The 19,791-nt window shown below is 40.1% G+C and overlaps 1 protein-coding gene across 1 annotated transcript in view; it reads right to left on the bottom strand.

Annotated features, from left to right (window-relative positions):
• The window catches only part of mrps27 (mitochondrial ribosomal protein S27), a 115,171-nt gene that overhangs the window by 65,368 nt on the left and 30,012 nt on the right, over positions 1–19,791 (bottom strand). Inside the window, exon 5 of the mRNA XM_059974598.1 lies at positions 2,081–2,195. Within this exon, the coding sequence (XP_059830581.1) occupies positions 2,081–2,195 (115 nt within the window). The remainder of the gene's footprint in view (positions 1–2,080; positions 2,196–19,791) is intronic.

Here is a 19,791-nt window from a genome sequence, read left to right as displayed (position 1 = left end):
AAGGCATAGAAACCAGGATCCGCAAGAAAGATAACAGACTCCCCTTTTGAAAGACATTAGTCAACACAAGTATTTAGTTTTTTTCTTTTGGGATAACTTCACTAAATCCCAATCAATATAAAGAATCGACAGATATTTTATAAAAATGAATCAGAGCTCTAAGCAATGGCCAAGGATGTACCATTTACTATAAATCTCCTGCCAAAGCAGAACAGCAAACGATCGACAATTCATTCATATCAAGGTGATCTGTTCACCATTGAATCTTATGGTTATCCCGAGATTGATAAATGGCAGAGTTTAAAAGATTAGAAACTCTACTGTATCTACTCTTGATTACCTCATTCTATCCCATCTGGCTTTCCAGCTTTTCTTGCCAAAGTGGTTATTTTATAACAAAAACAAGTAACAAAGACAAGATTATTAACGTAAGAATCCACATTGGGAGAAATCTGTCTGAAAAACATTGATGTTAGTTGACTATTGAGGAATAAATTTTGATGCACCAGCACTACTGCCAAAATGTGAATGTCCTGAGATAGTATCAAGGTTCTACTCTCCTGCTTGCATAAATCTCAATTCCTTCCAGGAATGAGTCCAGTACTATACAGACCATGAAGTGTAAAGACCCGGGAAAGGTTTCACTGCTTATGTAATGGTTTCTCTGCAGCACAGTGTTTGGGTTATGACTAGAGATAACAGGGGCTTTGGAATGTGCACTGGCCAATGAGGAGAGGTGTTTTTTTTATGCGCCCTAGAGAGTGTTTTGCGCTTGTGTTTTTTTGTTTGGTGGAAGATGGAGAGAGAAGTTGCCAGAACGGGGAAGTTGCAGATTGCAGGATAGAGTGGACTTGGAATGGAGTCGGGAGTCAATGATGCCCGGGTGAAATCGATGGAAAATGAACAAACAGGAAAACAGTGAACTCCAACTTGTGCATGAGACAGTTACATGAAAATAGGCCCTTTTCCTTTCTGTTTTCTTTACTAACCCTACAGTCGAATTAAGAATTATAAAGGTCAATTGTTTATTTGCACATTGTGTACTGTTTGTTATTTCATGGTAGTGATTTATAACAGGGTAAGACATCACGCAGCAACTACCCAAACAAGATTTCTCAAGTTTGGCCAAGCCGGAGGCTGTCTTCCCCTAGAATAATACCGCTAGCTGAATACTGAGAGTTACACTGTTATGTAAAAATACTTCAATAAATATTCCTCTCAAAAATTCATTACTCCTTGGAAATATACTTTTATGTGTGGTAATAATCTAATAATCTACTACCCATTTGTTTGAAAACCCTAATTGAATCTGCATTTGATTCACTGGGTGTTTTTATCCACACTCTAATAAACAAGGGCCTTGGTTCTCACACTCCTTTCAGACTTCGAGGTACCAGATCCTGACCTCCCTTTAAGTTCACTGGAGCCCCATTTCCTAAAGTCACCAGAGACTCACTTCCTGTGCTCTACTTAAATGTACTGAGTTCTCTGGAACACTTATTCAACCACCGTATAAAAACTTAAAATAAAAAGTGAACTAAATGTGTGTTGGAGTATGGTATGGTATGGAAATTCTGACATTCCAACATCAGCAAAGCTCCAAAGGATGACTAATTAAATTTTTATTGCACACAGTTTTTATGCAAATTGGTAGCAACAAGTTCTGACTCAGTAGCTGCAATACATGAGTCATGAGGTGGTAGATGATAACATGCAATATTATTTGATTCTTATTTTCAAAAGTTTGCTTTATGTTTTCCTTACATTATCAGGACAATGTTGCTAAATTCCAGTTATAGAGTATACCAAAGGTTCAATTTTTCGCACCAATAATTCCACAAACAACTTTTGGAGATTTATTTTGAAAACCATATACTGATATTTTGAGCTATGAATTACTTTTAGATCATAATATTCAGAAATGAATTGTTTGGTAAATCATTCAGACTAGCACCAGAATTGGCGAAGAATAAAATATACATTTGCTAACATTAAAATTTGGTTAAATTATTCATCCATATTTTTTAAAAAAAAAGATCCTATTGCAATGTGTTTATACATATAATAGTTTACCATTTACCTGGTTTCTTAAGGTGTGCAAGGCCTTGTCGCTAGCCTTGTGCTTCAGACACTGTCGAATCCAGCTGTGGATGGACCACTCTCGTAAGTACCAGCAGTTTGGACTATGCCGAAACCTAATGTTTGAATGGAAATAAAGACAAAGCTTAACTTTAACTTACAAGTTTTCAACTTGTGCTTCAGTCAAACCTAGCTGAATATAAACCAATCTGGATGGCTGCTGCATTAGAAGCAGCACACTATCAATTGCAATAAAATCAAAGTTACAGACAGACACTGCCTTCTGCATTTGCTGATTGCAGCAGTACAGAGCTTAAAAGAAAATTGGAATTAAAAAAAAACATGGCAATGGAGAGTGATTGGGATTTACCTTGAATTGCTTAGTATAGATTACACAACATTCAGTGGCCACTTTATTAGGTACCTCCTGTACCTAATAAAGTGGCCACCGAGTGCATGTTCACAGCATTCCTCTACTATAGCCCAATCACTTCAAGACTTGACATGCTATGCATTTAGAGATGCTCTTCTGTACACCACCATTGAAACTTGTGGTTATTTGAATTGTTGTCACCTTCCTGTCAGCTTGAACCAGTCTAGCCATTCTCCTCTGACCTCTCCCATTAACAAGGTGCTTTCACTTACAGAACTGCCACTTACTGGATTTTTTTTTTGTTTTTTGCACCATTCTCTGCAAACTCTAGAGCAGAGGGTTCCCAACTGTTTCTATGCCATGGACCAATACACAAAGTGTCCATAGACCCCAGGCTAGGAACCCCTCCTCTAGAGACAGTTTTGCGTGAAAATACCAGATCAGCAGTTTCTACAATACTCAAAGTACCCAACCTGGCACTACCAATCATTCCATGGTCAAAGTCACTCAGATCACATTTCTTCCCCATTCTGATACTGTCTGACAACAACTGAGCTGCTTGACTATGCATGCTTTTAAGCGCTGTAGGGGGTCAAAGTCTGGGTGTGGAGTCATACCATTCCCCCCATCTTAAACCTATGCTCTCTAGTTTTTGATTTCTTTTCTCTGCAATAAAATAACTTCTGTGTATTTATCTGATCTATGCCTCTCATGATTAGGTACATCTCTGTAAGGTCACTGTTTATTCTCCTATGTTTCAAGGAATTAAGTCCTAGCTAGTCCAATCTCTTCCTATAACTTAAACCCTTGAGTGCCGGTAGCATCCACATAAACTTCCTTTGTGCTCTTTCCAATTTAATAACAGGGTGATCCAAACCGTATTGATACTCCAATTACAGCCTTATCAACATCTTTTACAATGGCCATATAATGTCCTAAGTCTTATGCTCAGTTTTGACTGATGAAGATCAACATGCCAGACAGTGCTGCTTTCCTATAACAGTATGTAAGTGCCATTAAATTATTCATCGATACTTTTTTAAAAAAATGATCCCATTTCAATGGGTTTATACATATAATTTAATAGTTTACCATTTACCTGGTTTCTTAAGGCACTTATGCACTGGAACCAGGACAGATCCTCTGAAATGAGGAAGCTGAGGAATTTAAAGCTACTAACCCTCTTCATCCTTGATCCTCTGTTGATGACTGGCAAATGGACCTCTGGTTTCCTCCTCCTGCAGTCAATAATCTGCTTTTTGGCTTTGCTGACATTGAGTGGGAGGTTGTTGTTCAGGGAACCATGGACCTGTATCACTCGTTTCATTTATTCTGCAATACTCTCCACAGAGTACTGCCGTTCACTGTACAAGTCTACACTGGTTTCCCTAATATTTTTTTCAAAAATTTGTACTAAATGCAGTTTAATTTTCCTTTGCCCACATCCACCTGATCAAAATTTCCTGCAATTTTTGATAACCTTTACTGTTTACAACACCACCCATTTTTATTATCTGCAAAATTAAAAGGTGCGCCTTGTACATTCTCATCCAAATATTTTATATGAATAACAAACAACAGCACTGATCCTTGTGGCATATCTCTAGTCAAAAGCTCCAAGTCCCAGAATATGTGTTCATCATATTCTGCCTTCTGCCATCAAGACAATTAGGAATCCAGTTAGAGAGCTCTCCTAGACCCCTAGCCACTGAACTTTTCAGACTAGTTTGCTGTGCAGGACCTTATCCATGGCCCTGTCAATTTCATTATACACTAAGTCCACCACCCTGCAGTTAGCTAACTTCTTGGTTACCTCTTCAAAATACTGTAAGAGATTTCCCAGACATGATTTCCCATGCACGTGACCATGCTCACTATCCAAATGTTGGTAAACCCTATCTCTCCACCAGTGACGTCAGATGAACTGGCCTGCAGTTCTCTGGCTTGGCCTTACTGTTCTTCTTAAATAACACTAAAAATTAACCTCCAGTCTTCTGGAAAATCAGCTGGCACTAAACTGAAGCAAATATTTTTGCCATGGCCTCTGCAATCTCTTTCCTAGCCCCCCACTAGGTCCAAGGATATACTTGATCAGGATCTGGAGATTTATTCATTTCAACATGCTTTACGGCCTCCATTACCTCCTTGTTTATAATTTGTATGTGATTCAATACATCACAATTCATTTGTCTCAATCCTTGCTGTTCACCATTTCCCCAAAAGTGAAGAGTTCTGAGAGCCGGTCATTAAAAATCTCACCCATCTCCTGCGGCTCCACAGACGATTCACAGTCCATGCTGATCTTTAAAGAGACTTATTCTCTCTCTAATCACATTTTACTCCTAATATACCTGTAAAGTATTTTGGGATTTCATTCAACTTTGCCTGCAAGATCCAGCACATGCCTTCCTGCCCCTGTACAGATCTTAGGGATATTAAATGCAGGCAAAAAGGGATTAACATAGATAAGAATCTTGATTGGGATGGACCACTTGGGCTGAAGAGCTTGTTTCCATGCTGTATGATACTGCCTCTACTTCTCTCTTTTCTTTCTTGCTGCCTGACTCTATTTCCCACTCTCACTCTGCTTGCCTCTGTTTCTCTCTACAAAATGTGAATAGTAGATTTGTCACCTCTTACATATTTTGTAAAAGCAGATTAATTTGAAGCAATTAGCATTCTTTTTTTCTGTCAAGTTACCTTAGCGGCATGATCTTTATTCTTAGAATCAGAATCAGGTTTAGCATCACCAACATATGTCGTAAAATCTGTTGTTATGCGGCAGCAGTACATTGCAATAAATATCTTAGAAATAAACTACTGTAAAAAAATTTTTAAAAAATTAAATAAATAGTGCAAAAAGAGAAAAAGAACAGTGAAGTAGTGTTCATGGATTCAATGTCCATTCAGAAAGCTGATGGCAGAGACTAAGAAACTATTCCTGAATCGTTGAGTGTGTGCCTTCAGGCTCTGGTACCTCCGCCCTGATGTAGCAATGAGAAGAAGGAATGGCCTAGGTGATGGAGGTTCTTAATGATGGCTGCCACCTTTTTGAAGATGTCCTGGATGCTGGGGAGGCTAGCGCCCATGATGCAGCTGACTGAGTTTATAACTTTCTGCAGCTTAATTTGATCCTGTACAGTGCCCTCCCCACATACCTGACAGTGATGCAGCCAGTTACAATGCTCTCCACAGTACATCTGTAGAAATTTGCTAGTATCTTTGGTGACATAGCAAATATTCTCAAACTCTTAATGAAATATAGCTGTTGTCGTGGCTTCCTTGCAACTACATTGATATGTTGGGCCCAGGATAGAATCTCTGGGATGTTGATACCAAAATTGCTCATCCTTTCCACTTCTTATCCCTTGGTGAGAACAGGTGTGTGTGGCTTGTCTTACCCTTTCTGAAGTCCACAATCAATTGTTTGGTCTTACTGCTATAGAGCGCAAGGTTGTTGCTGTGACACCACTCAACCAGCTGATCTATCTCATCATCACCATTTGAAATTCTGCCAACAACAGTTGTGTTGTCAGCAATTTATTGATGGCATTTGAGCTGTGTCTACCCAGTCACGGGTGTAGAAACAGTAAGGTGTGGGATAAGCGCACATTCTTGGGGTGCATCAGTGATGATTCTCAGCAAGGTGAAGATGTTATTCCTGACCCATATTCAGTTCACCCGTGGCCACAAGCAGCAGTCGTCCAAGTCCTTCACAGACACAGAGATTATATTTGCCACCATAGCTACTGTACTATTGCTGCTAGTGCTCATGAAAATGCACTGAGTCACCACATTTGTAGCTCGAAGGTAGAAATATTCTATCAATCTCTCTAAATATAACAAGCACTCATTTGCTCAAATCTGTCTAACAACCTGTCATTTCTAACAAAGACACAACTGGACATCTGGTTGCTAATGTTTTGCATTTTCAAATGTATAAACATGAATGTATGTTAAGACTGCTGATGACAATTGTTGGTTATTAATAATTATTGGTCCTGCATCAGAACTCAAAGGAGAGAAAGTTAAATGTTCACTTTCAGATTACCAGGAAATCCAATGTCTAAATAATTAGCAGGGGCTTTAATTGGGCAGGCAATCCAAAGCTTAACAGTACTACGTGCTGGAAAGTTGTCTGCAATTAGTTGGCATGCAAACTATCCAGTCTTTGGGGGATTCTGATCCAAAACAATCAGATTCTTGAGAGTTAGTTATGTTTACAGAGTGGAAATTATACAGTTAAACAAGTTAATTAAAAAAGATTTTTCTTGATTTGTCAATAATGTCATTTGGAGACGATTAAGCATGCTAATGGGTCTCTGCATACAAGACACAACAAACTAGAAGTTGTTCATATTAGTTATTGTAAGATGAATGGCAATGCTGTTGCTTGCCTGTAGTTCAGAAGTGGATTTTATAGCATCACCATACAGTGGTCTGTCATTTCCAAAATCCATGTACAAATCCCATCCATGCTGACAAGATGAAAGGCCATTCATCAACCTGTGTGGCTTTAATGTGAAAATTAAGTCAGGGAGTTTTAGTACAAAATTGTCTTTATTTATTTCAACACTAATTGGCAATTACATTTAAAGATCACAGAATAGCTGGAATGATCGGGCTGGGGCCCTGGCCGTGGTACTTAAAACATCCTTAACCACAAGTGAGATATTGGAGGACTGGAGGATAGCTAATGTAGTTCTATTGTTCAAGAAGGGCTCAAAGAATAGGCCAGTACATTAATAGTAGGTAAATTATTCGAAGATATTTAAAGGGGCAGGATAGACAAGGTTTGATTACAGTAAGTCAACATGGCTTTGTGCGTGGTAGATTGTGCCTAACCAATCTAAGAGTTTTTTTGAGGAGTTTGCCAGGGAAGTTGATGAAGGAAAGGTAGTGGACATTGTCTACACGGTCTTTGACAAAGATCCACATGGGAGGCTGATCCAGAACAATGTTGCATGGCATTCAGGTTGAAGTAGTAAATTGGATTCAATATGGCTTAATGGGAGAAGCAAGAGAGTGGTAGTAGATGACTAGCTCTTTGACTGGAGACCTGTGACTAGTGGTGTATCGCAAGGATCAGTGCTGGGGTCTGTTGTTGTTGTCTGTTATAAGACCATAAGATATAGGAGCAGAATTGGGCCATTTGGTCCATTGAGCCTGCCTCACCATTTCATCATGGCTGATTAATTTTCCTCTCAACCCCAATCTCCTGGCTTCTCCCTGTTTCTCTTCATGCCCTGACTAATCAAGAATCTCTGCCTCAAATATACCAAATAACTTGGCCTCCACAGCCAGCTATAGCAGTGAATTTGACAGGTTCACCACTCTTTGACTAAAGAAATTCCTCCTCATCTCTGTTCTAAAAGGATGCCCCTCTATTCTGAGGCTGTGTCCTCTAGTCTTAAACTACACCACCATAGGCAACATCCTCTCTACATCCACTCTACTGAGGCCTTTCAACATTCGATAGGTTTCAATGAGGTCACATACTTTAAAAGAATCTAGTGCTTTCCTGGCATATATGACAAATAAACTCTTCACGGGCTTCCAGCCAGGTATGGATATCGATTATAACCGATGTTTTGATGACAAATTCAGCCATTTTCTTCAGGAATGATGCCTGGCCATGTCTAGTCCAGTGGTAGCTAGTCTTCATCCAATCAGGTTTCTGCTCTCCCAACTCGTTTACAATTGAATTCCAGTTCTTATTAGAGGAAAATAATTTTAACAAAGATGAAGATCTCACTTTAAGAAAGAACTGGAATTTGATTGCAAACAAGGTGGAGAGCAGAAACCTGTTTGGATGAGGACTAGTCAGTCAGGAGGGGCAGACATAAATACCACCTAGGCATCATTCCTGAAGAAGACGGCAAAGTTTCTCATCGAAATGTCGGTTATAATAGATAGCCGTAACCAGCTGGAAGCCTGAGGAGAGTTTATTTGTCACTCATATTAGCTATATTAATGATTTGGATGATAAGGGTTTACTGGATTGGTAGCATGGTAGTCAGTGAGGAAGGTTCTCAGTAGGATACGGACCAGCTGAAAAACTGGCAGATGGAATTTAATACAGACAAGTGTCAGCTGTTGCACCTTGGGTGGATAAACATGGGCAAGACTAACACAGTGAATGGTAAAGCACTAGGGAGTGCAGTATAACAGAGGGATATGTGAATACAAATCCATTATTCCTTGACAGCGGTGTTACAGTTAGATAGGGTTGTAAAGAGAGCTTTTGGCATATTGTCCTTCATAAAACCATAAGACCATAAGAAATATGAGCAGAATTAGGCTAGTTGGCGCATTGAGTTTACTCTATTATTTTATTCTGGCTGATTTATTGTCCCATTCAAACCCTTCCTCCTGCCTTCTGCTCGTAATCTTTGACGCTCTGACTAATCAAGAATCACGAGAGGGCACAGGTTTAAGATGCTTGGAAGAAAGTACAGAGGAGATGCCAGGGTTAAGTTTTTTTTTATATACAGAGAGTGGTGAATGCATGGAATGGGCTGCCGGCGACGGTGGTGGAGGTGGATATGATAGGGTCTTTTAAGAGACTCCTGGATAGGTACCTGGAGCTTAGAAAAATAGAGGCCTATGGTCACTCTAAAGTACATGTTCAGCACAACATTGTGGGCCGAAAGGCCTGTATTGTGCTGTAGGTTTTCTAGGTTTTCATCAACCTCCTCCCTAAATATACAATTTAATGATAAAATACAATACCCTCAATGACTTGGCCTCCCTAGACAGCCTTGGCAATGATCTCCACAGATTCACCATCCTCTGGCTAAAGAACTTCCTCCTCACCTCTGTTCTAAATGGATGTCCCTCTTGTCCTAGACTCACCCATATTAGGAAACACCTTCTCCACATCTTCTATCTAGGCCTTTCCATATTCAGTAGGTTTCAATGAAAAAGGGTCAGTTTACCCTTGTAGTTTCTTAACTCCACTCACAAGGATTTTACATATTCTGATCCTGTCACCTCTTTCAAAGGATTTAATTATCAGCAGAGCCACCCACCCCTATCCCCACCCCTGCCAACCTACCTGTGTATCCTTGGATGCTAAGCTCCCAAATATGATCCTCTTTCAGCTACAGCTCAGTGCTAATCATAAATCAAAGTTTTGAGTACAGGAGTTTGAATCTAATGTTAAAGTTATGTAAAATTACTTCATGTAAGGCCAAATTTGATGTATTACGTGCAGTTCTGATCATCTACCTACACAAAAGATGTCAATAATAAACTGTGGTGGTGGCAAATACAATGGGGTCTTTTAAGAGACTCCTGGATAGGTACATAGAGCTTAGAAAAATAGAGGGCTATGGGTAACCCTAGGTAATTTCTAAAGTACATGTTCAGCACAGCATTGTGGGCTAAAGGGCCTGTTTTGCGCTGTAGGTTTTCTATGTTTCTAATAACATTGAAGAAGTACAGAGAATACTTACAAGAATGTTGCTGGGACTTGAGGACCTGAGTTTTAGGGGAAAGTTGAACAGGTTAGGAGTTAATTACCTGAAGCATAGGTGAACATGGGGAGATTTGATAGAAGTATACAAAACTATGAGAGGTACACATAGGGTAAATGCAAGCAGGCTTGCTCTCCTCCCGACCCCGAGGCTGGGTGAGACTAGAAATAGGTGCCATAGGTTAAAGTGAAATATTTAAGGGGAACTGGAGAGTACTTCTTCATTCAGAAAATAGTGTGAATGAGGATGAGAGTTCATCTGCAAAATTTAAGAGGTTTGAATAAGAACATGGATGGGAGGGGTATACAGGGCTATGATCCAGGTGCAGGTTGACAGGACCATGCAGTTTAGCACAAACTAGATAGGTGAATGGCCTATTTCAGTGCTGTAGTGTTCTAAGACTCTACGTCTCTGTATAGAAATAAAATGTTTCAATGGAGATTTTCCCTAGGCTGTGATACATTAAGGATCAGGGTACAAGGCGCTATGATTTGCATTTGACCATGTTGAAGTGGATACCATACTTCAATTAATATTCTTCACCATACTGAGCAAAAGCTATAACTGGTTCTTGGTGTTGACAACCTTTATAATTTTGAGAAGCCTGCAGTGTTAGATATGCAAAAAACAATGAATATATTTGATAGAGCATTAAATCTCACAACTAGACAACGTGGCTTGGTAATTACAGTTAAACGTGAAGACGACTAATACAAACTACAAAACATACACATCCCTGCTGCATTGACATCATGTAATGGATACAAAAAGGCTTCCAACTCAAACACTAGTTAACAGCAGACTGAAGTTGCATTCAGACAGTTCTGAGGTTAAAAGCCTAAAGCAAATTTGACCAAGCAGTCAGGTTCATAACTGGTTCATCTGTACGGATGAACACACTTTCCACTGTATTAACTGGGTTATTTAAAAGGTCATGATTGTTTATGCCACTGGCTTTTCAGTAAACCACATCTCTGGGCTGTTTGCAATTTCTAAATGAGATATAAACAAGAATTCAGTCACTTATATTTAATGTCTTCAGCATTTTGATAACAAGAGCTTACTATGACATGCCTTCAGTTTAAAAATAACACATTAGCAAGGATGTAATATTTGTAGGATTAGGCATCCTTCTCGTATTAAGTATTTGCTTCCATTTGACTGCCATGAATTCCATCATAATTCACTGTTGCTCTCAGAAATACTCAAAAACACAAATTTAATTGCGCTAATGCAAAACAAAACAGTTGATTATAAAGCCAAAATTTGTAAATCTTCTCTTCTTAAAGCCCTCTGGTCCTAAATGCACCTCCTCACATCCACTCTATCTACAGTGTATATAAAAAATATTTACCCCACCCCGGAAGTTTTCATGTTTTATTGTTTTACCTCATTGAATCACAGTGAATTTGGCTTTTTTTGACACTGAGCATCTATCCATCTGTCTAAGTCCTTCTGCAGGCTCTCTGCTCTTCAGCAGTATCATCCCCTCCACCTATCTGTATCATTCACAAACCTGGCCACAAAGTCATAAATTCTGACATCCAGATCATTGATGTATAACATGAAAAGAAGAGGTCCCAATACTGACTTCTGTGGAATACCACTAGTCATCAGCAGCTAACCAGAAAACGTGCCCTTTATCCTCACTCTTTGCCTCTTGCTAGTTATTTCTTCAAAGAATTTCAATAGATTTGCCAGGCCAGATTTCCCCTCAAGGATGATTCCCCCATGCTGACTTGGACTTATTTTATCATGTGCCTCCAAGTACCGCGAAACCTCATCCTTAATAATAGTCTCCAATATCTTCCCAATCACTGAAGTCAGGCTGACTAGACTCTCCTTTATTCTGCCTCCCTTCCTCCTTAAAGAGTGGAGACACATTTGCAATTTTCTAGTCCTCCAGAATAATTCCAGAATCTAGTGATCCTTCAAAGATCATTACTAATGCCTCCACAATCTCTTCAGCAACCTCCAAAGAACCATAGAACATTACAGCACAGAAACAGGCCTTCTGGCCTTTCTTGGCTGTGCCGAACCATTTTTCTGCCTAGTCCCACTGACCTGCACCTGGGCCATATCCCTCCAAACCCCTCTCATCCATATACCTGTCCAAGTTTTTCTTAAATGTCAAAAGTGAGCCTGCATTCACCACTTCATCTGACAGCTCATTCCACACTCCCACCACTCTCTGCATGAAGAAGCCCACCCCCATGTTCCCTTTAACTTTCCCCCTTCACCCATGACCTTTGGTTTTTTTCTCCCCTGGCCTCAGTGGAAAAAGCCTGCTTGCATTCACCCTATCTATACCCATCATAATTTTAAACACCTCTATCAAATCACCCCTCATTCTCCTATGCTCCAGGGAATAAAGTCCTAACCTATTCAACCTTTCTCTGTAACTCAGTTTCTAAAGTCCCAGCAATATCCTTGCAAACCTCCTCTGCACTCTTCCAACCTTATTAATATCTTTCCTGTAATTAGGTGACCAAAACTGCACACAATACTCCAAATTCGGTCTCACCAATGTCTTATATAACCTCACCATTACATTCCAACTCTTATACTCAATACTTTGATTTATAAAGGCCAATGTACCAAAAGCTCTCTTTACAACCCTATCTTCTTGTGACACCACTTTTAGGGAATTATGTATCTGTACTCCCAGATCCCTCTGTTCTAGTGCACTTCTCAGTGTCCTACCATTTACCTTGTATGTTCTACCTTGGTTTAACCTTCGGAAGTGCAATACCTCACACTTGTCCGCATTAAATTCCATCTGCCATGTTTTCAGCCCATTCCTCCAACTGGTCCAAATCCCACTGCAAGTTTTGAAAACCTTCCTCACTGTCCACTACACCTCCAATCTTTGTATCATTAGCAAATTTGCTGATCCAATTTGCCACATTATCATCCACATCATTGATATAGATGACAAATAACAATGGACCCAGCACTGATCCCTGTGGCACACCACTAGTCACAGACCTCCACTCAGAGTAGCAATCCTCTACTACCACTCTCTGGCTTCTTCCATCGAGCCAATGTCTAATCCAATTTACTACCTCTCCATGTATACCTAGTGACTGAATCTTCCTAACTAACCTCCCATGCAGGACCTTGTCAAAGCCCTTAATGAAATCCATGTATACAACATCCACTGCATTCCCTTCATCCACTTTTCTGGTAACTTCCTTGAAAAATTCTAATAGATTGATTAGAAACATAGAAACATAGAAAATAGGTGCAGGAGTAGGCCTTTCGGCCCTTTCAGCCTGCACCACCATTTGGTATGATCATGGCTGATCATCCAACTCAGAACCCTGTACCTGCTTTCTCTCCATACCCCCTGATCCCTTTAGCAACAAGAGCCATATCTAACTTCCTCTTAAATATAGCCAATGAACTGGCCTCAACTGTTTCCTGTGACAGAGAATTCCACAGATTCACCACTCTCTGTGTGAAGAAGTTTTTCCTCATCTCGGTCCTAAAAGGCTTCCCCTTTATCCTTAAACTGTGACTCCTCGTTCTGGACTTCCCCAACATTGGAAACAACCTTCCTGCATCTAGCCTGTCCAATCCCTTTAGAATTTTATACATTTCAATAAAATCTCCCCTCAATCTTCTAAATTCCAGTGAATATAAGCCTAGTCAATCCAGTCTTTCTTCATATGAAAGTACTACCATCCCAGGAATCAACCTGGTGAACCTGCTCTGTACGCCCTCTATGGTAAGAATGTCTTTCCTCAGATTAGGGGACCAAAACTGCACACAATATTCTAGGTGCGGTCTCACCAAGGCCTTGTACAACTGCAGTAGAACCTCCCTGCTCCTGTACTCAAATCCTTTTGCTATGAATGCCAACATACCATTTGTCTTTTTCACCACCTGCTGTACCTGCATGCCTCAATGACTGGTACACAATGACACCCAGGTCTCGTTGTATCTCCCCTTTTCCTAATCGGCCACCGTTCAGATAATAATCTGTTTTCCTGCTCTTGCAACCAAAGTGGATAACCTCACATTTATCCACATTAGATTGCATCTGCCATGAATTTGCCCACTCACCTAACCTATCCAAGTCACCCTGCATCCTCCTCACAGCTAACACCGCCGCCCAGCTTCTATCATCCGCAAACTTGAAGATGCTGCATTTAATTCCCTCGTCTAGATCATTAATATATATTGTAAACAACTGGGGTCCCAGCACTGAACCTTGCGGTACCCCACTAGTCACTGCCTGCCATTCGGAAAAGGTCCCGTTTACTCCCACTCTTTGCTTCCTGTTTGCCAACTAATTCTCTATCCACATCAATACCATACCCCCAATACCACGTGCTTTAAGTTTGCATACTAATCTCCTGTGTGGGACCTTGTCAAAAGCCTGTTGAAAATCTAAATATACCACATCCACTGGCTCTCCCCTGTCCACTCTACTAGTTACATCTTCAAAAAATTCTGTAAGATTCGTCAGACATGATTTTCCTTTCACAAATCCATGCTGACTTTGTCCGATGATTTCACCTCTTTCCAAATGTGCTGTTATCACATCTTTGATAATGGACTCTAGCATTTTCCCCACCACCGATGTCAGACTAAACGGTCTATAATTCCCCGGTTTCTCTCTCCCTCCTTTTTTAAAAAGTGGGGTTACATAAGCCACCCTCCAATCCTCAGGAACTAATCCAGAATCTAAGGAGTTTTGAAAAATTATCACTAGTGCATCCACTATTTCTTATACAACATTATTCAAACAAAAATCAGCTGCAGCAAACCAGGAATTTGATATCCATTACTCACTCTTACATTCAAAATTACGGTTGTGCCATCATCACAAACTCTTCCAATGAAACAACTATCCAACTATTCTGAACACGCCTTCCTGTTATCTTCTCCAACCATTAGATTGATGGTACTCTTGCAGAAAGTTGTTAAAATGGGGATGGGAAGTCTAGCATGCCTTAATCCCCTCAGAAATTGCAGGTGCTGCTGTCTTCTTGATTAGTGAAGAGGTGTTATGGGCCCAGGTTAGACTGTCAGTTATGTGCACATCAAGGAACTTGGTGCTCTTCACTCTCTCCACAGTAGAGCCATTGATGTGCAATGGAGAGTGGTCAACCTGTGCCTTCCAGAGGCCCACAATCATCTCTTTCATCTTGTCCACATTGAGACCCAGAATGTTGTTTTCACACCATCTGACAAGCCTCTCTACCTCCTCTCTGTACACTGACTCGTCATTGTTGCTGATACAAATTGTATCAGCAAACTTGCTGATGTGGATTGAGCTGATCTGGCAGTGCAGTTGTGAGTCTGCAGCATGAGCAGCAACAGGGTGCTGTTGGATTGGATTTGGATTGCTCCCCACCCCACCAATGCTCAGTGTGATGGACCTTGAGATGTTGCTGCCATCTCAGACTAACTGGGGTCTTTCTGTCCAGTAGACCAAAATCTAATTGCAGACGGCTGTTGAATCCTGACGGAGACAGTTTATTCACCAGACTCCGATGGATGATCATGTTAAATGCTGAGCTGAAGTCTAGGAATGCAGGGTCTTGGCTATGACATCATCAGTGACCTATTTCAGTGGCAGGTATAACTGGCTTGGGTGCAATGTACTTGCAGGATGGGATTTTATACAATCCATTACCAACCGCTCAACAGTTTATGCTTGGTGAAGTCAGTGCAAGTCAGTGCCAATCGTTTAAGCCAGTTACTATTGTTCCCTTTGGCCACTGGAATGATGGTGGTTGCCTTGAAGCCTGCAGGGACTCTTTCAGATATTAAAAATGTCTGTTAAGACCTCTGTTAGCTGACCACACAGTCCCTCAGCACCTGACCAGGTGTGTTGTCCAGCCCCACAGCTTTGGACGGGTTTACTCTCGCTGAAACGAGAGGCAACATTTTACAAATATCTATATCTCTCTTAAAGAAACATTATATTACAGGCTGAGTTTCTAACACAGTCAAAAGGAGGCTTCCATTAAATATATATATTACCTTCCACAGATTCTTTGGGACAGTAGCTCTGAATAGCAGTAGAACATTTGCAGGACTGAGAGGTGGTGCTACAGAAGCAGTAATAGGTGACACATGCTGTACTGAAACAATATAAAAATAATTTATAAAGAAAAGGAAAACTATCGATGATCAGAAAAGACCTCTTTGTAGACCAGCTCATTTTCTAGTACAAAACCTTATGTTATACATTAAGAATAGGATGCAATTTTCCACTTTTTCATTAATACTGCATTGCAGCAAATAATGAGTCATGGTGAGACCACAGAATTAGTCTGTAGAAAAGTGCAACATTATTTGAAGCAGGTGTAGTATTTGGTAGGGTGTGAAAATTGTTCAGGAAATGCAACACATTAAATAGTTTTACAGTGAGACCTTTTGTAAAACAGCATTCTTAGTCCACATGAAAAGTGATTAATCTCAAATGTTGACTTAATTTCTCTCTGTAAAAATTCCAACAGACCACCCAGTATTCCCAGCATTTTCCACTTTTATTCTAGATTTTTGTGTTATTCTTCTTCTTGATTACTATATTCAATTAGTGGTGGAAATATGATGGGGCAAGAAACCAGCAGCTGAAAGTTTGAAAGAGCAAGGAGAGTTCAGGGAACAGGCTTGGGATGTCATATGGCTCTCTCCTTCTCTTCTCTCAAATACATTTGTGTAAACTGTTACTCTATTATACTATATTATACTTAGTGTATGATGAATCTCAGATTACTTCTACATAAATCTGCTGCATTAGTTATCTGTTCAAGAATAATTCCTAACCTCGAAATTTGATGCTTGGGAGAAACTGGGAACACAACGGGGTAGGCCATTCAGCCATTTGCTAATTCCATTTATACATATGAATGGTTAATACTAAATTAGCCTTCTTTATTATATTTTATTCTTGGTACACTAGGTCTCAAGTGATTTCAGAACATCTCTCTGCTCCTAGCTTTTCACTATTTTGAAAATAGAAATCAATTGAAAATCTATATTCTCATGCTGGGAACTGTTGCAATTTGCCAAGCACAAGGGCCTCAACAATGAAGTTCATTAGTGCAATCAAACTCGTTAATTGTAAGCAGACGGAGAAAAAGGAAGAAATTGGGGGGAGGTAAAGTGTGAACTGTTTCACATCAGGAGTCTCAGTCGCTTAAAGATGGCCTCTGCTAAATGGCTGATGCAAAGGAGAAAGCCTGATAGCCTGTTTTCTAAATTTGGAAACTGTCAAAAATGGAGAATATAGGAGTGAAATCAGGTCAGGGTTTTCAGTCACAAAATACAACTGCAAACTACAACACAATTATTTGCTCAGTGCTACATCAAAATACCAGGTCCATAAGCTCAATGGAGAAAATAGCAAAACTACTGTTTCAGCAATGCAACATCCATAGGAGACCCATGGCCATAATGTTTGCTATTAGCAACATGAACATGATTTTTCTATTTATACAAAGCATGAAACATCTATCCATGAAACATACAAATTAAAAGCAAAAGAAAGTGGATCTGAAATATTCTGCATTAGTTTTCCGAAGTAGTCTTTCTTAACATATATTGATAAAAGATATTAAAAAATAAAAAACATATTTTTATTGATTTACAAGTAGAATGTCATATGGAATCTGAAATTATGATAGGTTAACCACGCTGAGCAGAGTGATGAGGTGAGTGGTTGCTATAGTAACTCAGTGATGAAATTTCCTCCAGTGCTCTGCTAGGTGCTAATGCGGTTCCAACTGCACCTGATTTATATCAGCCATGGGCTTCAAATTTGCATTAATACCAAAAATTTAAGAATTTTTGTTAGGATTATAAAGTTGCAATGATGAGTTTTCTGCTTCATCATGCAGCGTACTGTAGTTGTAAGTATTTTACTATATCTGCTATTTCTCCTTGCTAAACATGAACTAAATTTCCAACATCGTCTCTCCCCTTGCTATCAGGTTAGTTAAATCTTTTATCATACCAATGCTTTATTCCAAATATTAAGGCACAATTGGAAGACTGTCAATGTCATCTTGCTGATTTTGCACAGCAACCCATTCCATAAATACTTAAGTATTTTTAGAGTAAATCCAATCGTAATTGTCAGCACCACTGATTACAATTTAAACAACTCTGATCTTAAATCTAAGGCAACCCCATTTTATTCAGGAATCAGCATCAAGACAAATAAGTCTCTTTTGTCAAAAAGCAATGGTTAAGAAGGTTAGTCTTGCACTTGTGTAATGAAAATGTGGAATAGATGCAACAATGCAGGGAAGTAATGGACTACATGAGAAACCTATAGGTACTGTGCAAGCCAATACACCTAAATATTAAAAAACTTCTAAGAATGAAAGGAATTAACATGTTCAAACTGTACAATCCACATAAACATCTCTTAATATTATATGAACTGCTTTCCTGAAGTTTCCTATGCTTTCAAAGAATTGAAATCAACATGAAATACTGTTGCATATTGTCAAGGAGAAAGCTCATTTAAGTGTATTTGAATTGTTTAATGTTTATCGGTATATTTTAATGATTTTAAGAGGCTTATATATCTTTGATATTGATTATAGATTTCAAAACTAAAATTTCACAAAGGTTTGGAGCACGACTAATTGATAAAGATAAAATAAAAGCTAATGGAAACATTTAAAATAACCAAATTAAAATTATAAAAATATCTTTCTTCCAGCAATTGATTTTCTCTCATTGATCTCAAATGGGGAGTTGTACTTGGCCGGTTAATCCAGCTCAGATTCAGCAATCAGAATTATCATTGTCAGAAAAAAAAATTGTGGAAGTTCATGCTGCCTCATTGGACTCTTACCAGCAGAAAGCCATTCCATGGCCTCTAGATTTTTTGATCACTATTGAAAATCTATCATTCAACACGAACAACATGCTGGAGGAACTCAGCAGGTCGGGCAGCATCCGTGGAAATGAGCAGTCAACAATTCGGGCCGAGACCTTTCATCAGGACTGAAGAGGGAGGGGGCAGGGGCCCTATAAAGAAGGTGGGGGGAGGGTGGGAAGGAGAAGGCTGGTAGGTGCCAGGTGAAAAACCAATAAGAGGAAAGATCAAGGGGTGGGGGAGGGGAAGCAGGGAGGGGATAGACAGGAAATGTGAAGAAAGTATGTAAGGGGAAAGCACTATGTGTAGTAGAAGAAGGCAGAATCATGAGAGGACATAGGCAGCTGGAGGACGAGGCAGAGGGAAACTGGGATGGGGTAAGTGAGGGGGAGGGAATTACTGTAAGTTGGAGAATTCAATGTTCATGCCAAGGGGCTGGAGACTACCCAGACGGTATATGAGGTGTTGCTCCTCCAACCTGAGTTTGGCCTCATCATGACAGTAGAGGAGGCCATGTATGGACATACCTGAATGGGAATGTGAACCAGAGTTGAAGTGGGTGGCAACCGGGAGATCCTGTCTGTTGTGGCAGACGGAGCAGAGGTGCTCGATGAAGTGGTCCCCCAATCTGCGTCAGGTATTGTTGATGTAGAGGAGGCTGCACTGGGAGCACTGGATGCAACAGATGACCTCAACAGACTCACAAGTGAAGTGTTGCCTCATCTGGAAGGATTGTTTGGGGCCCTAAATGGTGGTAAGAGAGGAGGTGTAGGGAAAGGTGTAGCACTTATGCTTGCAGGGATAAGTGCCAGGTGGTAGAAATGTGGGGAGGGACATGTGGACCAGGCAGTGGAGGAGGGAACAATCCCTGCAGCAAGCGGAGAGGGGTAGAGAGGGAAAGATGTGCTTAGTAGTAGGATCCTGTTGAAGGTGGTGGAAGCTGCGGAGGATAACACGCTGGATCTGGAGGCTAGAGGAGTGGTAGGTGAAGACAAGGGGAACTTGGTCCT

The sequence above is a fragment of the Hypanus sabinus genome, chromosome 7, assembly GCF_030144855.1.
Source record: "Hypanus sabinus isolate sHypSab1 chromosome 7, sHypSab1.hap1, whole genome shotgun sequence".
NCBI lineage: Eukaryota > Metazoa > Chordata > Chondrichthyes > Myliobatiformes > Dasyatidae > Hypanus > Hypanus sabinus.
This window is presented reverse-complemented; position numbering and strand designations above follow the sequence as displayed.